We start from the raw sequence: 22,633 nt of genomic DNA, 5'->3' as shown, positions 1-22,633 counted from the left end.
AGATTAAGTCCTGAGCATGCTTCCTCCAGGGCCAGGGCAGCTCTGAGCAGGCTGGGTACCTGGGGCTCTGTGAGCAAGGCTTGAGCCCACCCCCACCCCCAGGGTGTGGGAAGAAGCCTTCTGAATTGTGATGGCCATTCCTGCATCCTTTGCAAATTAGCAAACCCATCTAGTCCCCCACCTAGAGCCCCAAAGGGGGGTGGGGCGGAGGGGGCTCTGACCCTTTGTTAGGGGAAATTTATTAATATCCGAAATATGCAGCAGCCCCTCCTCTCCACCCCAATCAAAGCATTTGCAGACACCTGGGCCTCGCATTTGAAAGGCCCTGGGGCCCTTTTATATTGGCAAGGTCCTGCCAGATGGGGGTGGGTAGAACCAGGAAATTCTTCCAGCCTGGGAAACTCTTGGCTCCTCCCAGTCCCTCTATTGGAGCTCTAGCTGCTACTGCAGGTAAGGCTGAGGAAGACCTGGGAAGGAAAGGAGGACAGCCAGCCAGGGAAAAGAAGAGGACTGGTGGGCCCTGGTTTGTCCCCGGCTCTGCCTGTCTCCACTGGGTAGCCTTGAGCAAGTCTCTACCCCTTGGTGGGCCTTGGTTTGTCCATATGTATAATGGGAGACTAAATGGTCATTAAGGACCTTCCTTATCATCCTTCCTAAGCCCCACCCACCCACCACTGCCGTGGACAAACCGCAAAGCTAGTGTCAGGCCAGGAGGGCCAGGAAAGGAGGCAGCTGAGCTTCAGTTTCTTTATCTGTCCACTGAGAACCAGAAACTTCTGTGCTGGCCACCTTGTGGCTCTCAGTGGCAAGGAGACAGGGTAAGGAAGATGACTTCACTGGTGTTTATTAACAATAAGCCAACAGGACACAGATGAGTTGGGGAGACATTGGGGGAGAGAGAGAGCAGAGGCTGGACAACTGCTCCAGGCCGCCCTGCCCCACAGAGGATGCCCTGTGCAGGGAACCTGCTCAGGCATTTTCCCACCCCACCCTCATCCTTCAGGGACGGAGGGACCCTAGGGCAGCCCCTCCCATGCCTGGGGTTTGCAGATGCCAAAGTCTCTGGGCAACCTGTCCCCAGGTCACAGGCCTGGGGTGTCGGTTGCTCTCTGCCTCTACCCTCATGTCCACGCCCAGGGACCCGCATGCTGAAGCAGAGTGGGCAGCATTGGGACCAGACAGTCATGTGTGTGAACCAGCTCCAAGTCTCTTAGTTGCCTGGTGGTCCATAGCCAAGGTCAATTCCTCAGCAATGCCTGGAGCTGGTGGAGACAGTGAGGGCTGCCAGGACAAGGAAGAGGGGAGGAGGGGGACCCTAGGTCCTGACTGTGACCCCTTGTCTCCACCTCCACAGGGCAGGGCAGGTACCCCCTCCCCCAGTCCTAATCGTGTCCACGGCTCCCTGTACAGGAGGAAGTGGGGTCCAGTGAGGGAAGTTGTGGGGTCCTCCTCCTTTCCCTTCCCTCCACCCACTTAACACCCCAGCTTAGGCATTGGCCCCTATGCTCTGTCCTCAGCAGGCTTCCCACCTCCTCCTGGTGCTCTGAGCCAGAAATATATTCTGTCTAAAGCACAGGGTCATGCAAATGGCCTGCCTGCCCATGTCCCTGCCTCCCCCACCCCCTCAGTCTTCATTCGTACCCGAATCCTGTTGTAACCTGAAAACACTTGCTTCTCCCACCATTCTCCCTGCTCACGTGGCCTTGGTCACTCCCTGGACTGCCTCCTGGCCCCAGGGGAGGAAAAGGGGGCCATATTCTAACCCCACCTTGGCTGGGTGAGCTCCTTGGTCAGAGGCCCTCCCCACCCTGCCCTCCTCTTTTTCTCTCTCCAAATCTGCCCATCCTCCAGGGCCTCAGGCCCCACCTCCTTTACGAAACTTGGCCTGCACCCGTGACCCCATGGGGATCTTTCTCCCACTTGACTTGCTAACCCTTGATGGGGCCTCACGAACCTTGGGACACCCAAGTGTCCCTGCCCAGCTCCAGATTCTGGCTGCATTGAAGTGTATGGGGCAGGCTTCCTTAGGGAAAGAGAGGGGACTGAGTCCTGAACAGAGATGAGCGGGTGGTGCCAGCTGCCATGTAAAAAAGGGAGCTAGTTGGTTAGGAGGCCTGGGGTCCAGTCCCATCTGCCATGTGACCTTGGGTAAGTCCCTTCTCCTTGGCCTCAGTCTGTCTGTCTATGAAGGAAGGGCTGAGCTGGCTCATCTCAGCTTTGAATGTCTGTGTGTGTGTGTAGGGAGCAGACAGAAGTTTTGGGAGAGGCAGAGGTCACAAAGAAGGACTTGCTTTGGGGACCAGCATCACCATGGCAGCCTCCAACAGCCTCAGGCCTCTCAGAACCCCAGAGGGTGTGCCGCTCCCCTTGGGGGCCGACAGGGCCTGGTGTCTGCCTTCTTTCCGTCTCACATCATGGATTCCTCCTCCTCTGCAATCTCACGGTCTACTTCGATAGCCGTGTTCTCGAAGCTGGTGATGCCCCCGTACTTGCGCATGTGCACCATCAATGGCTTGGGTGACTGGCTCCCAGCCAGTGTAGCCACGTACATGCCTGTCCGGTTCTCCTCCAGTGATGGGCCCCAATCCATGGTCGGCCGGCTCGCCTGCTGAAGCCGCTGCAGCAAAGCAACCACAGGGGTGAGAACCAGGGCTGATGGAGTGCTTCTTGCGGCTAAGCACTGGCAAAACCCTCACCAAGTCACCTGGATTAGTCTTTGCAAAAACTGGGGGAAAGGGAGGGGGCGCTGTCACTTCCCCAGAGGAGTGTCACATGAGTAGAGAGAATCCTGCCCTGCAGCTCATAAGTTGGGTGGGTGGTCTTTGGGCATGAAATTTAAGCTCTGCTTCCAGCATCTGTAACTTGGGAAACAGGATGCCTTCAAAGGATGGTTAGTAAGACAGTGAGATGAAGCTCTCAGCGGGGTACTGATAACAGAATAAGGCCCAGTAAATGGTGGCTGTTGTTGTGGTTACGTGACAGGCAGTCTGGGAGTCCACTCTGGGTCCCTTCCACTAAATGCTGAGTCTTGAAGAGCTGGGAGCTTTGGTGGGACACCCATGCCCTAGGAGGATGGAGACAGGGTGACCATTTAGTCACAGTGGGTGGCATGTGGGATCTTAGTTCCTTGATCAGGGATTGAATCCACATCCCCTGCATTGGAAGCATGGAGTCTTAACCGCTGGACTACCAGGGAAACCCCAGAGTGGCCTTCTCTGACACCCTGCCTCTGTTTTACTCTGATGTCTAACCTTTCCCTCTCTCAGCCCAGTTTCCATGGAAGGAGGGAGCTGACTAAGATGATGACTAAGCCTGGACATTATAGGGTTTCGTCTTCCTCAAACCACATTCCCAAAGTTCTCTGCCTGCCCTGCCAGGAAGAAGAGCCCCAGACTCTTCAGTGAAGAAAGACACCAACAGTAAGTGGAGCCACGGGGTGTAGATTCCAAGGGAGATAATGTATGTGAGCCCTGGGCTAAGGGCCTCACATCGCCCCTAACTCAAAGCATAGTGATGTCCATTAAAATGTGTTTATTGAAAGCATGTTACCCCACTGATCAGAAACCTGCCAAAAATTTGTCATCTCACTTGGAATGAAATCCAAAGTGCTCACCTGGCCTTCATGTCTTGGCCCCAGTCTATCTTTATGATGTTGGCTCCTGCCACACACTCTCTACCAACTCTGATCCAGTCTCACTGACCTCCTTGCTGGCCTCAAACATGCTAGCCCCTCCTGCCTCAGGGCCTTTGTGTTGACTGTCCTTCTGCCTAGGATGCTCTCCCCTTAGACATCTAAACCAATCACCTTGGCGATGTAGTCAGGTGTCTATCACCTCCTCAGGGAGGTCTCCCCTGGTCACCCTGGCCAGAACTTCCTTCACTCTCTATTCCTGTATTCTGGTTTGGTTTGGTTTTTAAGTATTACACTTACCACTGCCTTCATATGTTTGTTTACTGTCTGTCTCCTGCATTAAAATACAAGCTCCCTGAGTTTAAGGACTGAAATTTCTTTCCAGCTGCACTCTAGTGTCTAGACCAGGTTTCCCAACCTGAGAGCCCTGCTGACACTGTGGTCAGAGAGGAGTTCTGCACATGCAACAGTGTGTAGCAGGATGCCTGACTTCTAGATGCCAGTAGCATCCTTCCTCCAACCATACCCTCTCAGGACAATCAAAAAGTCTCCAGACGCTACCCAATGTCCCCTAAGGGCAAAATCACCCCGGATTTTGAGGCGATTTTGAACTGGCTTAGAACTGAGCCTCGTGCATCCCAGCTCTGTGCTGAGGATGGGCTTATTTAATCCTTAGAGTATCCCAGTGAGAGGGTATTATTATTACCTCCAGCCCCACAGATACTATCTGAAAGAATTAGTTAAATTGGCCAAGGTCGCAGGGGGGGAAGTGGTGGCGCTGGTGTTTGAACCCAGGCAGTCTTGACCACATCCTGAACTTGAAAAACACCCTGTTTTTCTGTGTCTCACAGTACTGACTATGTTGATGAGCTTTTTCTTCTCACAGCAACCCTATGGGCAGGTATCACTATACTCATTTTTTTCCCCTTTTGTTTCCAAGGAGAGAGTGAACTCAGCCCCCCACTACCACAAATTATGCAGTTGAGTTTTCTACACTTGGGGAAATCACAGGGGTCAGCACATCTGGAGTGCAATGGATGAACCACACCCTGGAAAACCACCTTCGTGATCATGGCAAGTCCCCTGACAGGTAAGGACACTGCCCTCATTTTAAAGACAGAGAAAGCAAGGTTCAGAGAGGTGCATTCACTTGCTTAGGATCCCAAAGCTGGCAAGGGGCAGCCCCAGGAGTCCTATCCTGGTGTGTCAGTGCTGGGTGGGAGCCCTGGTCTCTGAAGGTGGCACCCCTGAGCTGGACTGTGACTCCTCTGGGGGACTCACAGAACGCCCAGTGCCCTGGCCCCTCTGCCTGGCTGTGGGTGGTGGCAGCAGCAGGACAGGAAGGAGACAAAGCCAGGCTTGGGCACCATAGACTTCCTCCTTCCCTTCGCGGACACCCTGGCTCTCAACATGGAGACAACCTTCCTTTGGCAGCACAGGTGGGGCTGTGGGGTTCAGAGAGGGAAGGGGTTGGCCTCAAGTCACACGGCAGTTGGAGACAGAGCAGTGGCTGGACTGCAGGGCTCCTCTGTGGTCTGTGCTGTGTGACCACAGTCCACTTCTGCCAGGGAAGGGCTCTGAGCTTCTCTTCAGAAACTGGAAGGTGGGATGAGGGACAGCCAAGGAACAGGGAAGGTGAATGAGCAGGTGGGCAGCAGTGTGCTGGTTAGCAGGCTGGGGAGGAGTGGAGGGGTATAGGAGTCCTGATTCCTAGCCAATTTCACTGTTATAATTATTCCCACCCTTGTCAATTTCAAGTTATCAATGATTTCACCACTGGCTCACAGTTCTCCTGAATATTTAACAGTTAGCTCTCATGAAGCAGTGCTGGTGGGTCTAGCCCACATTTCTAATGGTGGGCATGTATGTGTGTGTGTCCCAAGGCTGTCTCTGGGTCCTAGCATGCTCACTCAGCCCTGCTCACTCTGAAACCCTCTTGCCACCAGAGGACTCCCCGCCCACTGCCTCAGAAGTGGAGGACTCAGTGTGTGCAGGGCACTTGAGGTTCAGGGCTGGGGGGTCTCCAGCAGACACAGCATCCCGGCATGTCCACTGACCCACAGAGGGCCCCTGCTCCCATATTCTGAGCCTACAGAATCCCATGCCAAACGGCTTGCACTCTGTGTGCTTCCTGGGTCTCCCCACAAAGCCCTGGCCATGGGCAGGGCTCCTGGTCACTGGAGAAGGGTGATAGCTCATCCTTGGGGTCCCTCCATGTTGCTTCAGACCCTGAGTTCCATAGGAAAGCTAGCAACCCAAGTTCAAGTTCTGACCCGTGCACAACTCACCATGGGATGGTGGATAAACCCCTTGTCCTTTCAGGTTCCCCCAGGACAGGTGGCATTGACCAACATTAGTGGTCTCTGGATTGCGCCCCTCCCCTGCCAGAGGCCCCGCGTGGTATGAGGGGTCACAGAACAGGACTCTGGCCCTCAGAGCTTGCCGCAGCTCAAGCTGATCAGAGCTGATTCACAACTCGGGCTACTGGTTAGGAAAAAATGCTCTTCCCAGTTAAAAGTACTCTGTAGGCCCTGAAAAAGGTGTTGGAGCAGAGATTGTGTGCTCTAGAGGTTGGGTGCAGAGCAGGGCCATAGGGTTGGGGGCTGGGGGCAAGCAGGGGTGGGGCAGACTCACCTCCCAGAGCGAGCCCTCCTCTCGAAGCACGGCTACCAGCATGCCAGCTGGGATCATGAGGCAGGACAGCAGGCCCATCAGGATGCCCAGCAGCTCCGCCCAGGCTGGGAAGCGGTAGCTGCCATACACTGAGGGCTGGTACTTGACGATGCTATACACCAGCAGGGCCTGCAGGTGGGGGCTCCTAGTGTCACAGAGGGCCTTGGGCAGGCCCCAGGGCGTGGGATAGCCCAAGTCTGAGCTACTGTAAAGCCTGAGATAGCTCAGCCCAGGGCCATCCCAAGGCCTGAGAGAGCCCAGCCCAGAGCCACCCAGTCTCTGAGAAAGCCCAGTCCTAAGCTATACCAGAACCTGAGCTGGCCCATCTTTGGAGCCTTTGCAAGTCCTGAGACAGCCCTGTCCAAAGCTGACCCAATGCCAAAGTCTGAGACGGCCTATCCCTGATAGACAGCTCCAAATCCAAGGCTAAGAAGCACAGCCTCACCACCCCAGCCCTAAAGCTCTGAAGCCTAAGAAAGCCCCACTCATTCTGCTAATCAAACACAGGGCCAGGCCCAGCACAGCTACAAAAGCTGGGGGCACCATGGGAGAGGGGAGTAGACCAGGATCCTGGTACTCACTCTATCCCCCCAGCCCTGACAGAGGTCCACTGAGGGCCAGGGCAGTCCTCCCAGACTGAACGCCCAGAGGGCCCGTGCTCTCACCCCTGAGCCCCCAGCCAGCAGCCCTCCCTTCCACCCTGGTTACCAGGAGCGTGGCTGGGGACAGGAACAGCCAGCAGGCCCTGAAGTAGAAGCCCGGCTTGAAGCCCAGCATCATGTGGATGTCCCGGCAGAACCTCTGGATGCCTGCATGGGGAAAGGAGGGGAATGGCCCCACCCACAGCCCCACAAGCACCATCAGCCCCTCCTCCTACCAGTTGCCCCCACTGGAAACCCTGGCCCTTGGGACCAGGGACCCAGTGCAGGGGGGCTCCAGGGTAGACTCCCATTCTCCCACAGCGGGGGAGCCTGACTCCGCCTCCCACAGCCCCTCTCACCATACACCCGGGTGACGGCGAGGCACGTGGTGATCACCACCACCATCAGCCCGAAGCTGGCGCTGTAGTCGTCCAGAAGGACCAGCCAGTACATGCCCCCCTGGAACACAAGTCACAGCTCTGGAGTGCCCTCATCCCAGCCTCGATCCCCAATGCTGCCCCTTCTCCAGGCAGGAAGTGAGCAGGGAGCAGGCAGGCCAGTAGAGAGAGCAAGATGGTGAGAGTGTGACTGCTGTCTGCCTGCCAAGCCCTCTATACACACCATCCGATTTGAGTCTCACAACAAGCCTATAGCCTATATGTAGACCCCACTTTATCAGTGGGAAAACAGGCTCAGGGAGGTGAAGCCACTTGTCCTGAGGTCACTCATCAAGTGCAGGAATAAGGCTTGAAGGCTTTTCAGACTCCAAAATCAGAACTCTGGGTCATAGGCCAAGCTGCCTCTTGAGAAAGAGGGTCTGGGCTGCACTAGCTTCCTCCCAAAGAGGAAGAGGCAGGTAGCTTGGGGCGTGTTTGGCCTGGCCACAGACAGAACTGCGGGTGTCTGCCCCAGCCTTGCCCACCAGCTGTCCGCCCACCCCACAGCACCACTCACATCTGTGGTGAGGACCAGCCCCATCAGGTACATGGCCACGCAGATGAGCCCCGAGAACACAGCCTTCTTGGGCCGAAGGTAGTATGGGAACTCGTCCGTAATAGCTGTCACAATGGTCTCCAAGAAGGCAAACTGGGGGGAGGAAGGGGGTCAGAGTTCTGCCCCCACCACACACATACAAATACACACAGAGATGTACATCCCACAGATCCAGATACACACACAACACACACACATCATCCACACATCACACATATCATACACACAGCAACATCACATGAAGACATACACAGATACACAGTCATACATTTCACACTTGGACAGATACACACAAACATAGATACACATACAGACAGAGACACCCACATCACACACAGATAACTCATTCAGCGAGACAGACACACATTGCAGACACGTACCACAAGGCACACCCACTGGCATGGGCAGCTCACCTGGCTGTCCAAGCCGAGAGTCAGCAGCATGAAGAAGAACAGGAAGGACCAGAAGGGTGACAGAGGCAGCATGGTCATGGCCTGTGGGTAGACGACAAAGGCCAGGCCAGGGCCTGGGCCAAGGGCACACGGGGTCAACAGCCTGGGGAACGTGGGGGCCCCACATATGTACTTAAACACACATGGTTACTACTTACACCCACATGGGCCAAACCAAGAGATGTACACTCACTGCACACTTCCAACACTTTCTTAACTCCTAAGACACAGGCCAGCACACTGTCCGTGCTCCATAAACACAGGTTGATAAAAAAAATAAATTAATTATGAGTACATGAGTAAACACAAGACCAAATATAAACCCTCATTTGAATACACTTACGTGCACAATCATTTGCACAAACAGTTCCACGTACACACACACTCAGATACTCCCATTGGCGCAAGACAGTGATTCACAACATCATCTAAACCCTCAGTTCACTTACACAGGCATCTCCATACAGGATGTGACTCATCTAGACGAGCAAGGCAAGTTCCTGAGATGTGACAAAACACGACAATCTCCTCCAGAAAGTCACTTCTCTCCAGACACAGGTTGATATATACTCATTTGCACACCCATCCTTTTGCACTTGAACACTCAGAAAACAGTTCAGACACATTCATTTGCATGCATGCTATGCATGCACACACACACACACCATACCCATCCAAAGCCTTGCTGGTCCACATGTATGCTCACTTGCCCAGCCCAGCTGTGCCCAATGCACCCTCCACCCACCAGGGCCAGGCAGCCTGCCCACCTGCTTTGGCTACTTGGTCCACAGGTACACCCAGCTCCTGAGACATGTAGCCCAGCACAGAGAAGATGGCAAAGCCAGCCAAGATGCTGGTGATGGCGTTGCCCAGGGTGACAATGAAGGTGTCTCTGCCAGGAGAAGCCCAGGCACAGGCCGGGGTGAGTGGCCCGGGTCCTCACCCACAAGGCCCTCCCCGGCCAGCCACTCTCCTACCCACTCCAGCCGCCGGGGTCTGGGAAGCAGCACTGACCTATAGATATTCTGGTGAAATGTGTTGTAGGAGGCAAAGGTGAGGAGCCCCCCGAAGCCCACACCCAAGGAGTAGAAGATCTGAAGAGCAGCTTCGATCCACACCTGTGGCAGAGAAGGATGCAGAGGGAGGGCAGAGAGGAGAGGCTGGCACACCGTGGTGCCCAGAGAGGGAAGGAGGTAGGGCGAGAGCCGGTTGACAGGCCCAGGGATGCTGTGGTGAAGGGCCTGGCTAGTGAGTGACAGCGTCTGGGAGCAAAGCCCGCTCTAACACTGCAGGACTTGGTCAAGTTCCTTCGTCTCTCTGGGCCTCAGTTTCCCCATCTAGGATCTAGAAGATACTCTCTAAGCTTGGTCCAGTTCTGAAGAAAGTAGTGCCTTGTATAAATTTTCAGTAGATGTGTACTGACAATCAGCCCCTGTAACCCTTTTACTGCCTCTCTAGAGTTGGAGGAACCTGGATTTGAATCCCAGTTCCCCCACTTTCTTTTTTTTTTTTTTTCTTTTTTTTTTTTCCCAGTTCCCCCACTTTCAAGCTGTGTAGACTGTCCGGGCCAATTACCTCTCTGGGCCCCAGGTCCCCCGTCTGTACTGAGGGGATAGGAATGGTACCTGCCTCATAGGCTGGTGGAAAGGATCACATGACTACATTATGCACAATGCTGGAGTAGGGGCAGGCGTAGTCATCCACCAACAAAGAAGAATGCTGGCTGTCAGGACCATTGTTTCTATTATTATTACTAATACCCTCCTTAGGCTTTAGAGGCAGGTCTGGGTGGAAGTCCCAACTCTGCTGCTCCCTAGCCGTGTGATCTGCTAATTCTTTGGGGCCTCAGTTTCTTCATCTGTAAAATGGGAGAATAATGACTACTGCATAGGATCGTGTATAATAATAAAGGAGAAAGACACACAGTGCCAAGCACAGTGTCTGGTACAGGGAATTCACCATGTGGAAGGCCCTCCCCCCACTCCCTTTCCCAGGGGAGTCTTCCTTCCACTCCATAGCCTGACGTCTCCCTTTACATGCTAGCCTTGAGGGTCTCACCTTGGAAGACAACAGGTGGTGGAACTGAGGGGTAAGATAGAACTGGATGCCCTTCCAGGCCCCAGGGAGGGTGACTCCACGGACCAGCAGCATGAGCAGAATGAGGTAGGGGAACGTGGCCGTGAAATACACCACCTGAGAGACAGTACATGGGGACAGAAGGGGTGACCTTCTCTCTTCTCTCCTCCTCTTACTGAAACCCCCATCTTACTGACTCACCTCCCCAACCTTCAGGTAGCCCAAGTTGGAAACAGCCACCATCTATGATGTTCTCCTTCCTTCCCTCACTCCCACCACACATCACTGCTTCCCAGGACTATTCCCACCCATCCACTGTCTCCAGCCCTGTGCCCTGGTCCAGGCTCCCCACCCCTCCCCTTCTCTCACACAAACCCAGCCTGCATAGTCATCAGACATTGGACGTGCCCAAATTCTCCTCTGTCCTGTCCTCACCTGTTCCCAAACCTCCAGCTTCACCCTCAGCAAACACCAACAAGTCCCAAGCCCCTCACTGCCTTGGCTTGCACCATGATGACCTCTCCTGGCTTTCTAATGGTCTCCATGCTTTCTAACCTTTCTTTTAATAGTTCTTTTCCTCATGGACAACATCTCTCAGCACTTTGCAGAGAGATAAGTTCTAATTTATAAATGATTGAGTAAACCACTCAGAAGGTTTCCAACTCCTGAAACAGCTCTATGGCCCTTCCTGCGCTCCATAAGCTACAGTGGGCTTTGTCTTCCCAGCTTCTAGCTAGTCTTTTTCACATAACAGTTGCCTGATTTTTCCACCTGGGGCTGATTCAATTTCCAGCTCCAGGCCCAGCCAAGCAGAGCACTCAACCCTTCTGCCCAGGGTGACTGGTCCAGAGATAAGTCTAAGACCCATCTATCCAGTGAGACTCAATTCTAGGATTTTTGAAACCTAGGGCAAGGGAGAACCCTAAGTAGGAAAGATGTATGCCTGGAGTTGCTAGGGGCAACCTCATGAAGAATGAAGCCTGAGAAGTCAATCTGGAGGAAAGCATTGCTGAGAGACCAAGAGAACAACATTCCTGATCTGAACCCCTAAATCCAGCTGTACCTGAAATAGACCCTCTGGACTTTACAACTGAGTTTGATAACTGGCTTCTAGTCCTTGCATTTCAAAGAGCTATGACTCATGCCCACCCTCCAGGCATTCAACAAACACTTGCTGAGCTTCTCCAAAGTGTCAAGCACTAGATTAGGATAACAGATAGGTCCTGCCCTTGGCATGTTTCTAGTCTAGTGAACCAGCTTAGCCACCATCCAGCCCCATCTCCACATCTTGCTTCAGGCAGTGCCTCCCCCTTCCCTAGTCTCAATGTCTTCTCCCTTCCCCTCTTCTCATCTGAAGTCCATTCATCCTCTCAGGTTCAGTCCACACCCTGCCTCCAGGAAGCCCTCACCCTTCCCAGCCTCTCAGGCCTCCAGGGCCTCCCAGCTTCACCTTGCCCGAGGACTTCACACCCTTGAGGATACAGAGGAACACGATGACCCAGGCGAGCAGCAGGCAAAGGCAGAGGTTCCAGCGGATGTGCCCGGGACTTCCGATGCCCTGGCTTCCTTGGATGTGGAGGACGTAGCGGCTGTGGGAGACAAGGCCTGAATGTCCTCTGGTCCCCTTGTCATGCTCCACAGACACGCAGTGAAGCCGTGGCCAGCCCACAAGCCTATCCTGGCTGTTCTCTGCTTGATTCCTCTCCATCCTTCTATGATCAGCTCTGCACCCAGGAGTTGGGCCTCTAGAGACACTATCACCCAGGCTTCTTCCTCTTCAGTTTCCACATGGGTCTGGCTAATGGGAGGCAACAGCAGGAGACTGGATGATGGGTTAGGGTATTTGCGTACATGTGTGTATACACGTGTAAGCATGCACACCTGCACACCATCAGAGGGTCTGGCTGTGACTGCCTTTTCTACAGCACAGCTGGTTAGGTGGCCCTTCCTCTGAGGCTTTCAATCTGCCCTGGTTCTGATAACACTGCCTCCTTGCCTCAGGGGTGATATGACTGTCTCTCTTGCTAGCCCTTGGTGCCTCACATTTTCATGTGGATCCCTCACCCCTGTGAAGTCCCTCCACTCACTCAACTCCCTTCAGTGGAGCCCTCTGACAGTGCCAGCTGCTTCCTGCCTGCTCCCCAAGTGATGCAGCAGGCCATGGTGTTGCCATGGAGAACCTAGGCAGCTGCCAGTGACCATGTCACGTTCTTTGGCTTTTGGTTGCAGACCCAAGCCTGTTCTTCTCCACTGGTCAGGTATATTCCTCAGCAGGTGCAGACACTTTAGATTCATTTCAAATGGACAAATGAATGAACTATGTAATAAATGCAGGTTGGAGGCTAAAACCTTTAAAAACATGGGGCTCATTTGGGAGAAAACTCCTAAGAGTAGCCTTTTGCAGGCAGAGGGGTATGGTTATCTGGTCTGTGTCCTCTGTCCAGCCAGTGGTCCCTACCTAGGAACAAGGCTACTCTGGAATGTTCCAGAACAGGACCAGGCATCAGGAGGCCTTGGTTCCAGTACTGCCTCTGCTAGTAAGTACTGAGCAAGCCCCCGGGCCTTGTTTTTTCAGCTATAAAGTGGGACTTTGGGACAGGCCAATGGGCAGTGATGCCCTTCTGACCCCCACCACTCACAGGGGCTCGTGATATGGCTGGTTCTGAGTTACCCGTGTCATTCTCAAGCAACCCTATACTCTCCTTGAGTCTCCTCTCTCCTGTTAGACTAAGCGGAGATGGTCCGTGTGACCATGGTCTCTGCTAAGTGTTTTGTCTACTAATATAGTCGGCGCTCAATAAACACAGATTGAATGAATAAACGAGTGACTGACTGACACCATCCTATGAAGCAGGGACTCTTACTGCCCCTTATACAGAAGAGGAAACTGAGGCTCCACATGTTGACAATGACTGTTAGCATCAGCACCATTACTATCAGCTAGCATTTATTGAGCACTCACTATCCACCAGGCTGAGCGGCACAATTTATATGCCTTCTTTCCTTTAATCCTCACAGTAGCCTTCAGATACTATCACACCCGATTCAAAGATAAGCATCACAAGCCGAATAAATTGTTTACGGTCACACAGCTGGTCAGGTGAAGAACTGGGATTAGAACTCAGAGTCCATCCAACACAGCACCTGAACTCAACCTTTGAGGTGCATGTAGAGCCCCATAGGAGCACGGGCACAATCCCGCCCTCTGTCCCTCCCTGCCTGCTGCTGGGCCAGCAGGGGCCTGACCTCCAGTACTCCTCGCTGGGGCTGACAGTGCTGGTGAGGTTGAGGGGCAGGGCCCCGTTGCCATCCGTGGAGCCTCTGTGCTCGAGGCAGAGGTCCGTGTTCCACCAGTTGCCGCAGTGTTCCCAGGGCAGGGTGCTGGTGAGGGAGGCGAGGAGGTAGAAGAGCACGTAGGCGATAATCATGTTGTAGTAGACGGCCACCAGGCCCACGATGAGCAGCATGGCTGCACCGGCACCTGCGGCGGGCAGGGGCAGCCTTCAGGCCAGGGAAGCCATCCCCCTGCTAGAGTTCACCCCCCTCCCTGCCTCCCCCAGGCTTTCAACATCGCCGCCCCCAAGGCCTCACCTTTGAAGAGCGGGCTGATTTTCCAGACAGCCAGGGGTCCCAGACTGGAGAACTGGCCCAGAGAGAGCTCAAGGAAGAAGAGGGGGATGCCGCAGATGGCCAGCATGAGGAAGTAGGGTACAAGGAAGGCGCCTGCAAGGAGGAGGGAGGGTGGGGAAGGTCTAGGGATGGGGGGGTCAACTCCCCTGAAAGCCTAGCTGTAGCCCCGCCCCCTCCCATGACTGGCAGACACCTTCACTTCTCACGTGGGGCTGGGCATTGCAGGACTGTCTTCTTTTCTGTCAGGAGATCACTGAGGGCCAAGTGGACGTATGGGGATTTACTTACCTCTGTAGCCCTAGTGCCCAGGCCAGGACTGGGCTCAGAGCAGACATTGAGTGAATGAATGAACAAATGAGTGAATGAATGAATGCATTCCCTGCCAGATAAAGTACAAACTCCTCAGTACTGAAATCGATGACCTTTAGAATCTGGCTCCTGTCTACCTGCTCCCCCCCTCCTCCCAATGCCACCTCAGATGCTTGTGGCTGCCACCTGTAGTCGCCTGTGCCCAGCATCCCTCCTCCTTTTCTTCTCATATTGGCAGCTAGCTCCTTTACAGGACTGCCCACCACCATATGGCTCTGGAAGGGCTGCCAGTCACACCAGCCAACCCCTGCCCACCCTTCCTGGGCACATATCCCAAGGCAGGCCAATTAGAGACCTTCCCTGCAATTCAGCATAGATTCATTCAGAGGGAACAGTTCTGAGAAGGAAGTCATTCCATAGTTGTCTTTGGCCACCCCCGACACACCTGTAGGGAGGAAGTCTGATCCAGGGAAAAATGAGGTCAGCACACAGAGAGAAAAAGCCTCGGGAACCAGGGAGAGGGAGGGCAGAGACCACTGTGGACATCCCTGAGTTCCTGGAGCTTCAGAGGCTAGCACTCATTCCATTCTTCCCCATCGTCCCAATTCATTTTGTCCTCGCTTCATCTAGTTTCACTTGCATTTCTGTTGCTCTGCCAATATGTGCTTCTTTAAGGAGTTTGGTAGACATGGGAGGAGACACGGAGTGCTGGCAGGAACAGATTGGCTCCGGAAATGATAACCCTGGGGTAGAACGTTGGGTCGCCACTGTGTGACCTTGGGAAAGGAACCTGGCCTCTCCAAGCACAGTTGCCTCATCAAGACAACAGTGCCCACCCAGGTGGTTGTCATCAGGGTTAAGTGAGGCAGGCCTGGGGCCTGGCAGATGGTGAGTGCTCAACCCCAGCTATTGGTGGTGAGACTTAGAATAGCCACTTGATGAAGAAGCAGGGACAGAGAATTTAAGATGGAAAAGATGTTGTATTTGCAGCTTGAAAGGAAGGAACCAGGAGGCAAAGCTATATTGAAGATTTAAGGATCCAGGAGTAACTGATTGATGGAGTGAGGTTCCAAGGGAGGTGAGGTGGGAGAGGAAGGGATGGGGAGAATATTGCGAGCACAGTAACCACTGATAGGCAGATACAGCCCTTTATCACAAAGCAGAGGCAGCCCCCTCTGCCCATCACTTAGGGCCCAGGAAGTGCCAAGGCTTAGGGAGAGAATTGAGTGAGTATCCACGCTGGGGATGAGAGAGGAAGGAAGGGACTGGGAGAGGAAAAGGGATGAGGCAGGGTGAGCTCCTACTTCCAGCCCAGGTCACCGCTTTCAACTAATTCAGCCCAGGGTCACATAGGGGACAGTGGCCAAGGTCACTTAAAACCTCACTCCACCCTGAGCCTTGGTCCACTGGCCTCAATGCCCCTCATGCAGGCATCAAACTCATACCTCCTCCATTGGTATAGGCTCGATAGGGAAAACGCCAGACGTTCCCCAGGCCGACACAGTAGCCAATGCAGGACAGCAGGAAGTCCAGCTTGCCTGTCCAGTTCCCCCGGTCTGCGGCAAAGTCCATGTCCAGGTCTACATCGCCCTGGTCGCTTGGGGTCATCAGCAGGTCTGGAGTGACAGGCTGCCAGTAAGAGACACCAAAGAGGTGAGGCAGAAAGCTGAGGCCAGGTTGAACTGGGATCCCCACCCCCCACCCCCATCTTGAATAAGAATATGAACTCAAACAGGGCTAAATGCAAAGAACTCTATTGGTTCAGATAATCAACTGCTCTCACTGTTAACCTGGTCTGACAGGTTAGCAGGCAGGAGCTCCTCAAGATTTCAGGTGACTACAAACTTTTGAGAGTAGTAGGGTGGCTCTGGCCCTCAAAAAGCTACTTTAATCTTGGTTTGGCTAACACAGAGGTCAAATCAAGTGATGGTCCTATTTTGATGATGATCTTAATAACAGTTACCATGCGTGAGCACTTATGCACTCACTGTGCGAAACATTTTACTCACATTACCTGATTTCATTCCCAAAACAATTCTGAGAGCTAGGTACAAACAGAGGTATATGCATACTCAGTTGTGTCCAACTCTTTGCGACACCATGGACTGTAGCCTGCCAGGCTCCTCTGTCCATGGAGATTCTCCAGGCAATAATACTGGAGTGGGTTGCCATTTCCTCCTCCAGGGGATCTTCCCCACCCAGGGATTGAACCTGTGTCTCCTGCATTGGCAGGCTGATTCTTTACCACTGAGCCACCTGGGAATCTCTGAGAGCTAAGTATCCATCAAAGGGAAACTGAGGCTCAAAGAGGTATGTATCAATGACAAATCCAGAGTTTTTACAAGGCTGACTAGTGGGAGAACCAGGTCTCCAGTCCAGACTTGCTAATGCTGAAGTCCAGATCTTCAATCACCCAGGTCTGGAGTCCTGCTACTCCATTCTGAGCGCCGTATTTTAAGAATGATACCAGCAGTTTGGAGCATGTGCACAAAGCAGGTGGCTGGACTGGAGCATGTTCAGGAAAAGCAGTTACAGGAGGACAAGAGGAAGAAGCGGGGGCCCTTAGCATAGAAAGGATGGGGCGTAGAGGGAATGTGGGCTCCCTTGAGTTTAGATTTATGCTGTGTGGCTCAAAGAGGCCTGCTGAGGACTGTGAATTTTAGTTCTGAAGCAGGAGGAAGCTACTGAAGCCCCAGTCTGTCTGAGGAAGTTGTGACCTTCCTGTCTCTGGAGGAGAGATGCTTGCACAGAGGGGAATGGGAACCAGCTGTCCTTAAGATCCCCTCCCATAATTTGAGGAGGGTGGAGAAGTTCACTGGGCATCCTCCCTTTAGGCTGGGGCTGGGAGATGGAGGCCCTCCTCAGGGTGCTTGGAATCCTGGCCCAAGGGATGTGAGGCGCGTGTCCATGAATTGTCTGGGCTTTGGACTTGGAAGGAAGCCCAAAGTCCCCAGGATGACTATCTAAAATTCACACAGCAGTTCCCAGAAGTGAGTCTGGGAATGGGGCAGGAGAAAAGGGGCAGTTAGACCTTTTCTGCTTGACTCTGAAAGCCATGTCCCATGTAGAGGAGAACAGAGCTGCAAAGAAGGCAGGTTATCAAATAGTGTCATGGTTTTCAGAGAGGGAAAATTATCTCCTGCTTCCTGCTGAGGAACAACCATGGGAAACAGTGATTCCACTAGACTGGACATCAGGAGATGATGATTTTCACCCCAGGTCTGTGCCAATTCACTATGCAACCTTAGGAAAGACTCTTCTGAGCCTTAATTTCCCCATATGGACACTGAGGAGATTTCCAAAAACAAATCACTTGAAATGTTTGTAGATGTTTGAGGGAACATGGGATTTTTGAATCAAAAAAGTTTGGGGAAAGCTGGGTTATCACAAGGTGAAACAGGTTTCTTTGTTGCAGGACTTGTCAGATCCTTTAATGGGCCACTATGCACTGTGACTCTCCGAGAAGGGACTAGAACAGACAAGTATCCTCCAATTCTATTTAAGAAAAGGGTTTCAAGGAGCTAGCATGCCGGGATATACTTGGCGGAAATGCAGGTCTAGATAATCTTTAGTTAGTAGTCTTTTGGCTCTGATGGTCTGTGAGGCAAGATTCACCAAGGAGACTTCGCTGCAGTGGTCACGAATCAGATCAGGTCCAAGCACAGGGATTCAGCAAACAGCTACTACCCAATTTGTTTTATCTCCTAAAATTGCCCTTCCTGGCACCAGCCCAAGGAGGTGTCTACATACACATCAGGTGACAGAGGAAACTTTGCTGGTGACTTGTCATGTGAGCAGTGCTAGAATGAAGATGGTGAAAGGAGGGTCCAGGTGTCACAGGACTGGAGGTTTCTGGCTGCGGTGGCAGAAATGTGGTAACAGCATTGGGCCCTCGGTGATAATGACAGCCATGGTGGTGATCCTGCCTGAGGCTGGCTATCGGCCAGAGGGGCAGTGGTGATGGGGGCAGCCTAACATGATTATGGGTGATGGTGACAATGAGGAAGAGCATGAAAAAGCTGCTTTTCAAGTAACTGGGCTCTAAGGGTTGAAACCATTATATTGCTGGTAATTTCTTAGCTGTGATCTCAAACATGCTGGGGTGAGAATAGCAGCAGCTCCCAGAAACCCACCTCTTCCTTCTGATTCCCCTTTCCCTCTCCAGCTGAATGGGTATCAGTCCTCTGGAGCCACTCACTCCCAGGTGAACTCTAAGAGGGATAGGGTAGCAGCCATTGACACTGGCCCCTGGTATTGGATGCGGAGGCAGGCCTGACACCCTGTGACTCCCCAGTCCCATTCAGGCCAGCTGGCAGGAGGGCCCGATAATGAGGTTCCTCTGATCCCTCCTGAGAAGCTGCTGCCCTTTCTGTGTTCACAGAGCGGTCCTGGCTCTCTGTTTCCATGGTGACAAGAGTTTCAAGAGCAGGATGCTGTCAGCTCCTCCCCCAATCAGAGGGAAACCTGCTTCTCCTCCAGGGACAGAGGATGGGTCCTCCAAAGCTGAGCCAATCCAAAACCCATGTGGTGCCTCCATCCCCACCTTGGGGTAGATCCCAGGGGCTGGCACAGTGAGGATGGAACTAATTGAGAGACAGGAAAGCAACCAAACCAATGGGGCAGGCTGGAAGCTTAATGAGTTAGTTTCACACTTCTGCCTGAATGTGAGGCTCCTACCCCTGATCCCCCCACTCCCCACCCAGAGTCACAGAGGAACACACATCTGAGCTTGCCAGATCCGCACCCCTCTTTTAGGGACCAGCAAATGCAGTCACCAGCAGCAGCAGGTCTGGGAGAGGTAGGATTTCCCAAGCCAAGGCTCTCATACCTTCTTCAGGATGAGAGGGACAATAGGAATCTGGAGTCTGACTTCATCATTGTGCAGACGAGGAAATGAGTTTCAGAGGAGAAGGGGTGAGTTCAAGGTCAAATGGTAAGTTAAGGGCAGAGCAAAGCCAGGACCCAGACCCCCGGCTCCCAGTTGTATGCTCCTCTCTGAACAACACCATCCCTTTGCCACACTTGGTACTTCCTCACTCCCTGCCCCCTTCTCTAAAAGACCAAGAGAGGGGACCCTGAGGCCAAGGGCCCCACCCCTACCCTGTTGGTTTTAGGTTCCTCAGCTTAATCTTCAGGAAAGCAGTAAGTTGCACCCCTCTGTGCCTCAGTTTCCTTGTCTATAAATGGGGGATAATAAGACCCAGCTCCCAGAATTGTTGGAGAATTACTTGAGATAAGGTTTCACACAACATGGGTATTTACATAATGAATGGCCTTGTGCCAGTGAGGGGCGGGGGCTTTCGTGAGGAGGGAGAGGAAGGAGGAGAGAGTAGGATGGAAAAGAACAGAGGCTGGACTTAAGACCCAAAAGACCCACAAATGACCCTAACAAGTCACTCATGTCAGTAAATAAAAAGAACCCATTTATCACAGTAGTTCCACACTCAACTGCCCAAGGGCAGAGCGCTTGAATGAGTGCATGTTGGGGGTGAGGGTGTGGCTTGTGTGAGAGGGGACAGTCAACAACACCAGCTGTTGTGAGTTCATGGTATCCTCCCACCCCAGGACTGGGGGGCCTGCTTTGGTGCCCCTCACTGGGGACGGACCAGCGATCGTCCAGGTTAGAGAACATACTTGTCCAAAGTCACCGGGTAAGTGGCATTTGCAGAAACATTACCCAGGAGTTTGGACTCCTTGGTTAATATTGGCACTTTTAAGCCCAAAGCCAGAAACTTCCCCCAAGACTCTCCCTTCTCATGCACTTGCAACTTGGCTGGGAGGTCCAACCTCAAGGACAAGGTGGGGAGGGGCTGAGGTCTGGGCCCAGGAACACAGAGACTTAGCCTTCTCTCTCATGCCAGCTTCCACCCCACCTCCTGAGCTGTGGGGTCTTGCATTTCTTCCCTCCTTGCCTTTGCCTCCCTTGCGTCCTACTGAGGGGCAGCCTGGGGTCTTAGCAGGGAAGCTAAAGCTGCCAGGAGAACGAAGCCGGTGGGGAGGAAGCAGGTGGTGGGCGCTGCAGGGCAGGAGCACCGGCAGGAAACCAGAATGCCCCTGTTGGCTCCCGGAGGCTGCTTCAGTGTAGCATGCACAGATAAGGACCTGGTCCAAGCCCCCAACGCCACTAATCCAGCTCAAGTCTGTCTCAGCTATTCCAGCATCCCCCACTCCCCTAATTAGCTCCTGGGGGAAAGGGATGCAGGTACTGGGGAGGGGCGAGTGCCTAGTCCCAGCACCCCTACCTCCCGCCTCCTTTGGCTGCAGACACCTGTTCGCAGAACCTGGCCCAGTGAACCCTAGCCTCTCCCCGCCTCCCCTCCCCCCGCCCCCCGTCGTCACACTGCATCCTGACCCCCAGATGGGGAAGGCCACCCCCCGCCCCGCGCAGACCGTGACCCCTCCCCTCTCTGCAGTCCCGCTCAGCCGGCCTCCCCCAGAGCCCTCAGCCAAGCGTAGGTGTCCTCTCCAACCCTCCCAGGGGGCTCGAGAGGGGGCGGGCCTCTGCACCCCTCCTTCAGGGGGGCCTGCCCTCTTGCCCTACCTTGCGGAGGTGAGCTCCCTGGAGCTTCTTCATCTTGGAAGACAGGTCGCTAGGGCTTCCCGGCTTGGCTTTTCCTGAGCGCAGAGAGCGGGCGAGGGAGCAAGAGATCCTGCCGCTGGCCGGCTGCCGCGCCGTGGCCTCCGCGACTCCCGCACACCGGCTGGGGGCCGCGGGCGCAGGCGCTGCCGTCTGCTGCGGGCGTGGGGCGCGGGCTGGGCGCTGCAAACGCCCTGCCTCTCCCTGCGCAGCGCCCGAGGCTGGGGAGGGGTGCACCGCTGAGCCGGTGTAGACTCCCAGACTGATGGGCTGACTGATGGACAGCGGAAGAGGGGAGAGGCGGGGGGAAGAGATGCACATCCCCGCAAGCAGAGCTGCGGATTGGAGGGGCCCCGAGCGCGTGAGGAGGGGAGTCTAGGAAGGAAACCCTCGGTGTTGAGGCCTCAGCTATCGCTCCCTGCGTGACCTTGGGCAAGTACTCTGCCCTCTCTGGGTCTCCCTCTCCCTAGCTGGGCAATGAGGGAGACAGGCCATGCACATGAACACTAACAGCCCGGTCTTGGGTTCCGGCATCCCTGTGCCTCCTCTTTTCTGTGGAGACCCTGTCCACCTGACTTAAACTCTCTGTGCTGTCGCTTCTTTACCTGGAAAGTGGGAACAACAAACTTACCTTCCTGACAAGGATGTGAGGAATCTAGGAAGTTTGTACAAAGAAAACTTTTAGCATAGGGCCTGGCACATTGTAGGGGCTCAGTAAACATTTATGGACCAGTATGGGTTGTCCACTCTTGCCAACAAATGAACAGCCAGTAGTCAGGTATTTATTCAATCACCTAACCTACCAATATTTATTGAGCACCTAAAGTGCGCCAGATCCTAGGCTAGGTGCTAATGTTTTCTCAACACAGTGACCTGGAGAAGAGGTTGTTATCTTTGTTTAACAGAAGGGGAAACCAAAGCACAGGGAGGTTGAGTTAAGTTCACAGAGCTAGTGAGGGGCGCTGTGACAGAGTCAGGCCTCATGGACCTTCTAGACTAGTAGTAGTCCTGAACATGCCTCTTTCCTTGGGATGAAAGTGAAACAAGAACTTTGGGGTAAGGAGAAAAAATAGGGGATGTGCCACTGTATGGTGGTGATAATTAGCGACTTAGATCATGAACACGTGGGTTCCTGTTCCCCAGAAGTATGACCTTGAAAATGTTCTAGTTTCCTATCTGTAAAGTGGGTCATCAGCCAATTTGGGCTTGGCTGACTTCTCAGAGTGTTGTGAGGGTCCAGTGAGCCCACAGGTAGGATGGGAAATTATTACCTAGGGCTTCCTAGGTGGTACAGTGATAAAGAATCTACCTGCTAATGCAGGAGATGCAAGAGACTCAGGTTCTTTCCCTGGGTTGGGAAGATCCCCTGGAGTAGGAAATGGCAGCCAACTCCAGTATCGTTGTCTGGAAAATTCCATGGACAGAGGAGCCTGGTGGGCTATAGTCCATGGGGTCACAAAGAGTCGGAAATGACTGAGCAAGCACGATTATATGCATTGGTTTGTGGAACTGAACCCGTATTTGGTAGCAGGCCCAGCATATACATTGCAAATCATGCTCCTTTCACTCTCAGAAGTGTCCCAGTTCAGACACTCACGGCATTGCCCTACTCGCAGCCAACATGGGGAGATCTCTGGGGAGAAAGAGATTA

General features: G+C 53.6%; 1 protein-coding gene, 1 long non-coding RNA gene and 1 other non-coding gene across 3 annotated transcripts; 1 reads left to right on the top strand and 2 right to left on the bottom strand.

Moving 5' to 3' along the window:
• Positions 1-823: 823 nt before the first annotated feature.
• On the bottom strand, positions 824-21,463 carry SLC6A7 (solute carrier family 6 member 7). Its single transcript, XM_043913277.1, has 14 exons — positions 20,947-21,463; positions 15,851-16,034; positions 14,058-14,189; positions 13,713-13,947; positions 11,917-12,055; positions 10,449-10,583; positions 9,405-9,508; positions 9,158-9,282; positions 8,352-8,464; positions 7,900-8,031; positions 7,305-7,404; positions 7,013-7,113; positions 6,266-6,433; positions 824-2,617 (listed from the first exon to the last, which is right to left on the bottom strand). Exons 1-14 carry the CDS (start codon positions 21,301-21,303, stop codon positions 2,408-2,410), a joined length of 2,235 nt encoding a protein of 744 aa, XP_043769212.1. The 5' UTR covers positions 21,304-21,463; the 3' UTR covers positions 824-2,407.
• LOC122700404 lies at positions 3,093-13,705 on the top strand. Its single transcript, XR_006342767.1, has 3 exons — positions 3,093-3,419; positions 4,572-4,721; positions 11,841-13,705. It is a non-coding gene; the product is annotated as an uncharacterized LOC122700404 (long non-coding RNA).
• Positions 4,568-4,729, bottom strand: LOC122701196. Its single transcript, XR_006343030.1, has one exon. It is a non-coding gene; the product is annotated as a U1 spliceosomal RNA (small nuclear RNA).
• Positions 21,464-22,633: the final 1,170 nt, after the last annotated feature.

This window comes from Cervus elaphus, chromosome 9 (assembly GCF_910594005.1).
Source record: "Cervus elaphus chromosome 9, mCerEla1.1, whole genome shotgun sequence".
NCBI lineage: Eukaryota > Metazoa > Chordata > Mammalia > Artiodactyla > Cervidae > Cervus > Cervus elaphus.
This window is presented reverse-complemented; position numbering and strand designations above follow the sequence as displayed.

Excerpts from the sequence above, each read along its gene's own strand:
- SLC6A7 (XM_043913277.1), bottom strand. The coding sequence starts at position 21,303 with ATGTGCATCTCTTCCCCCCGCCTCTCCCCTCTTCCGCTGTCCATCAGT. Across the intron at positions 14,190-15,850 it reads AGCCTATACCAATGGAGGAG|GCGCCTTCCTTGTACCCTAC; the intron begins GTATGAGTTTGA and ends TCCTCCTTGCAG. Across the intron at positions 7,405-7,899 it reads GGCTGGTCCTCACCACAGAT|GGGGGCATGTACTGGCTGGT; the intron begins GTGAGTGGTGCT and ends CTTGTGTTCCAG.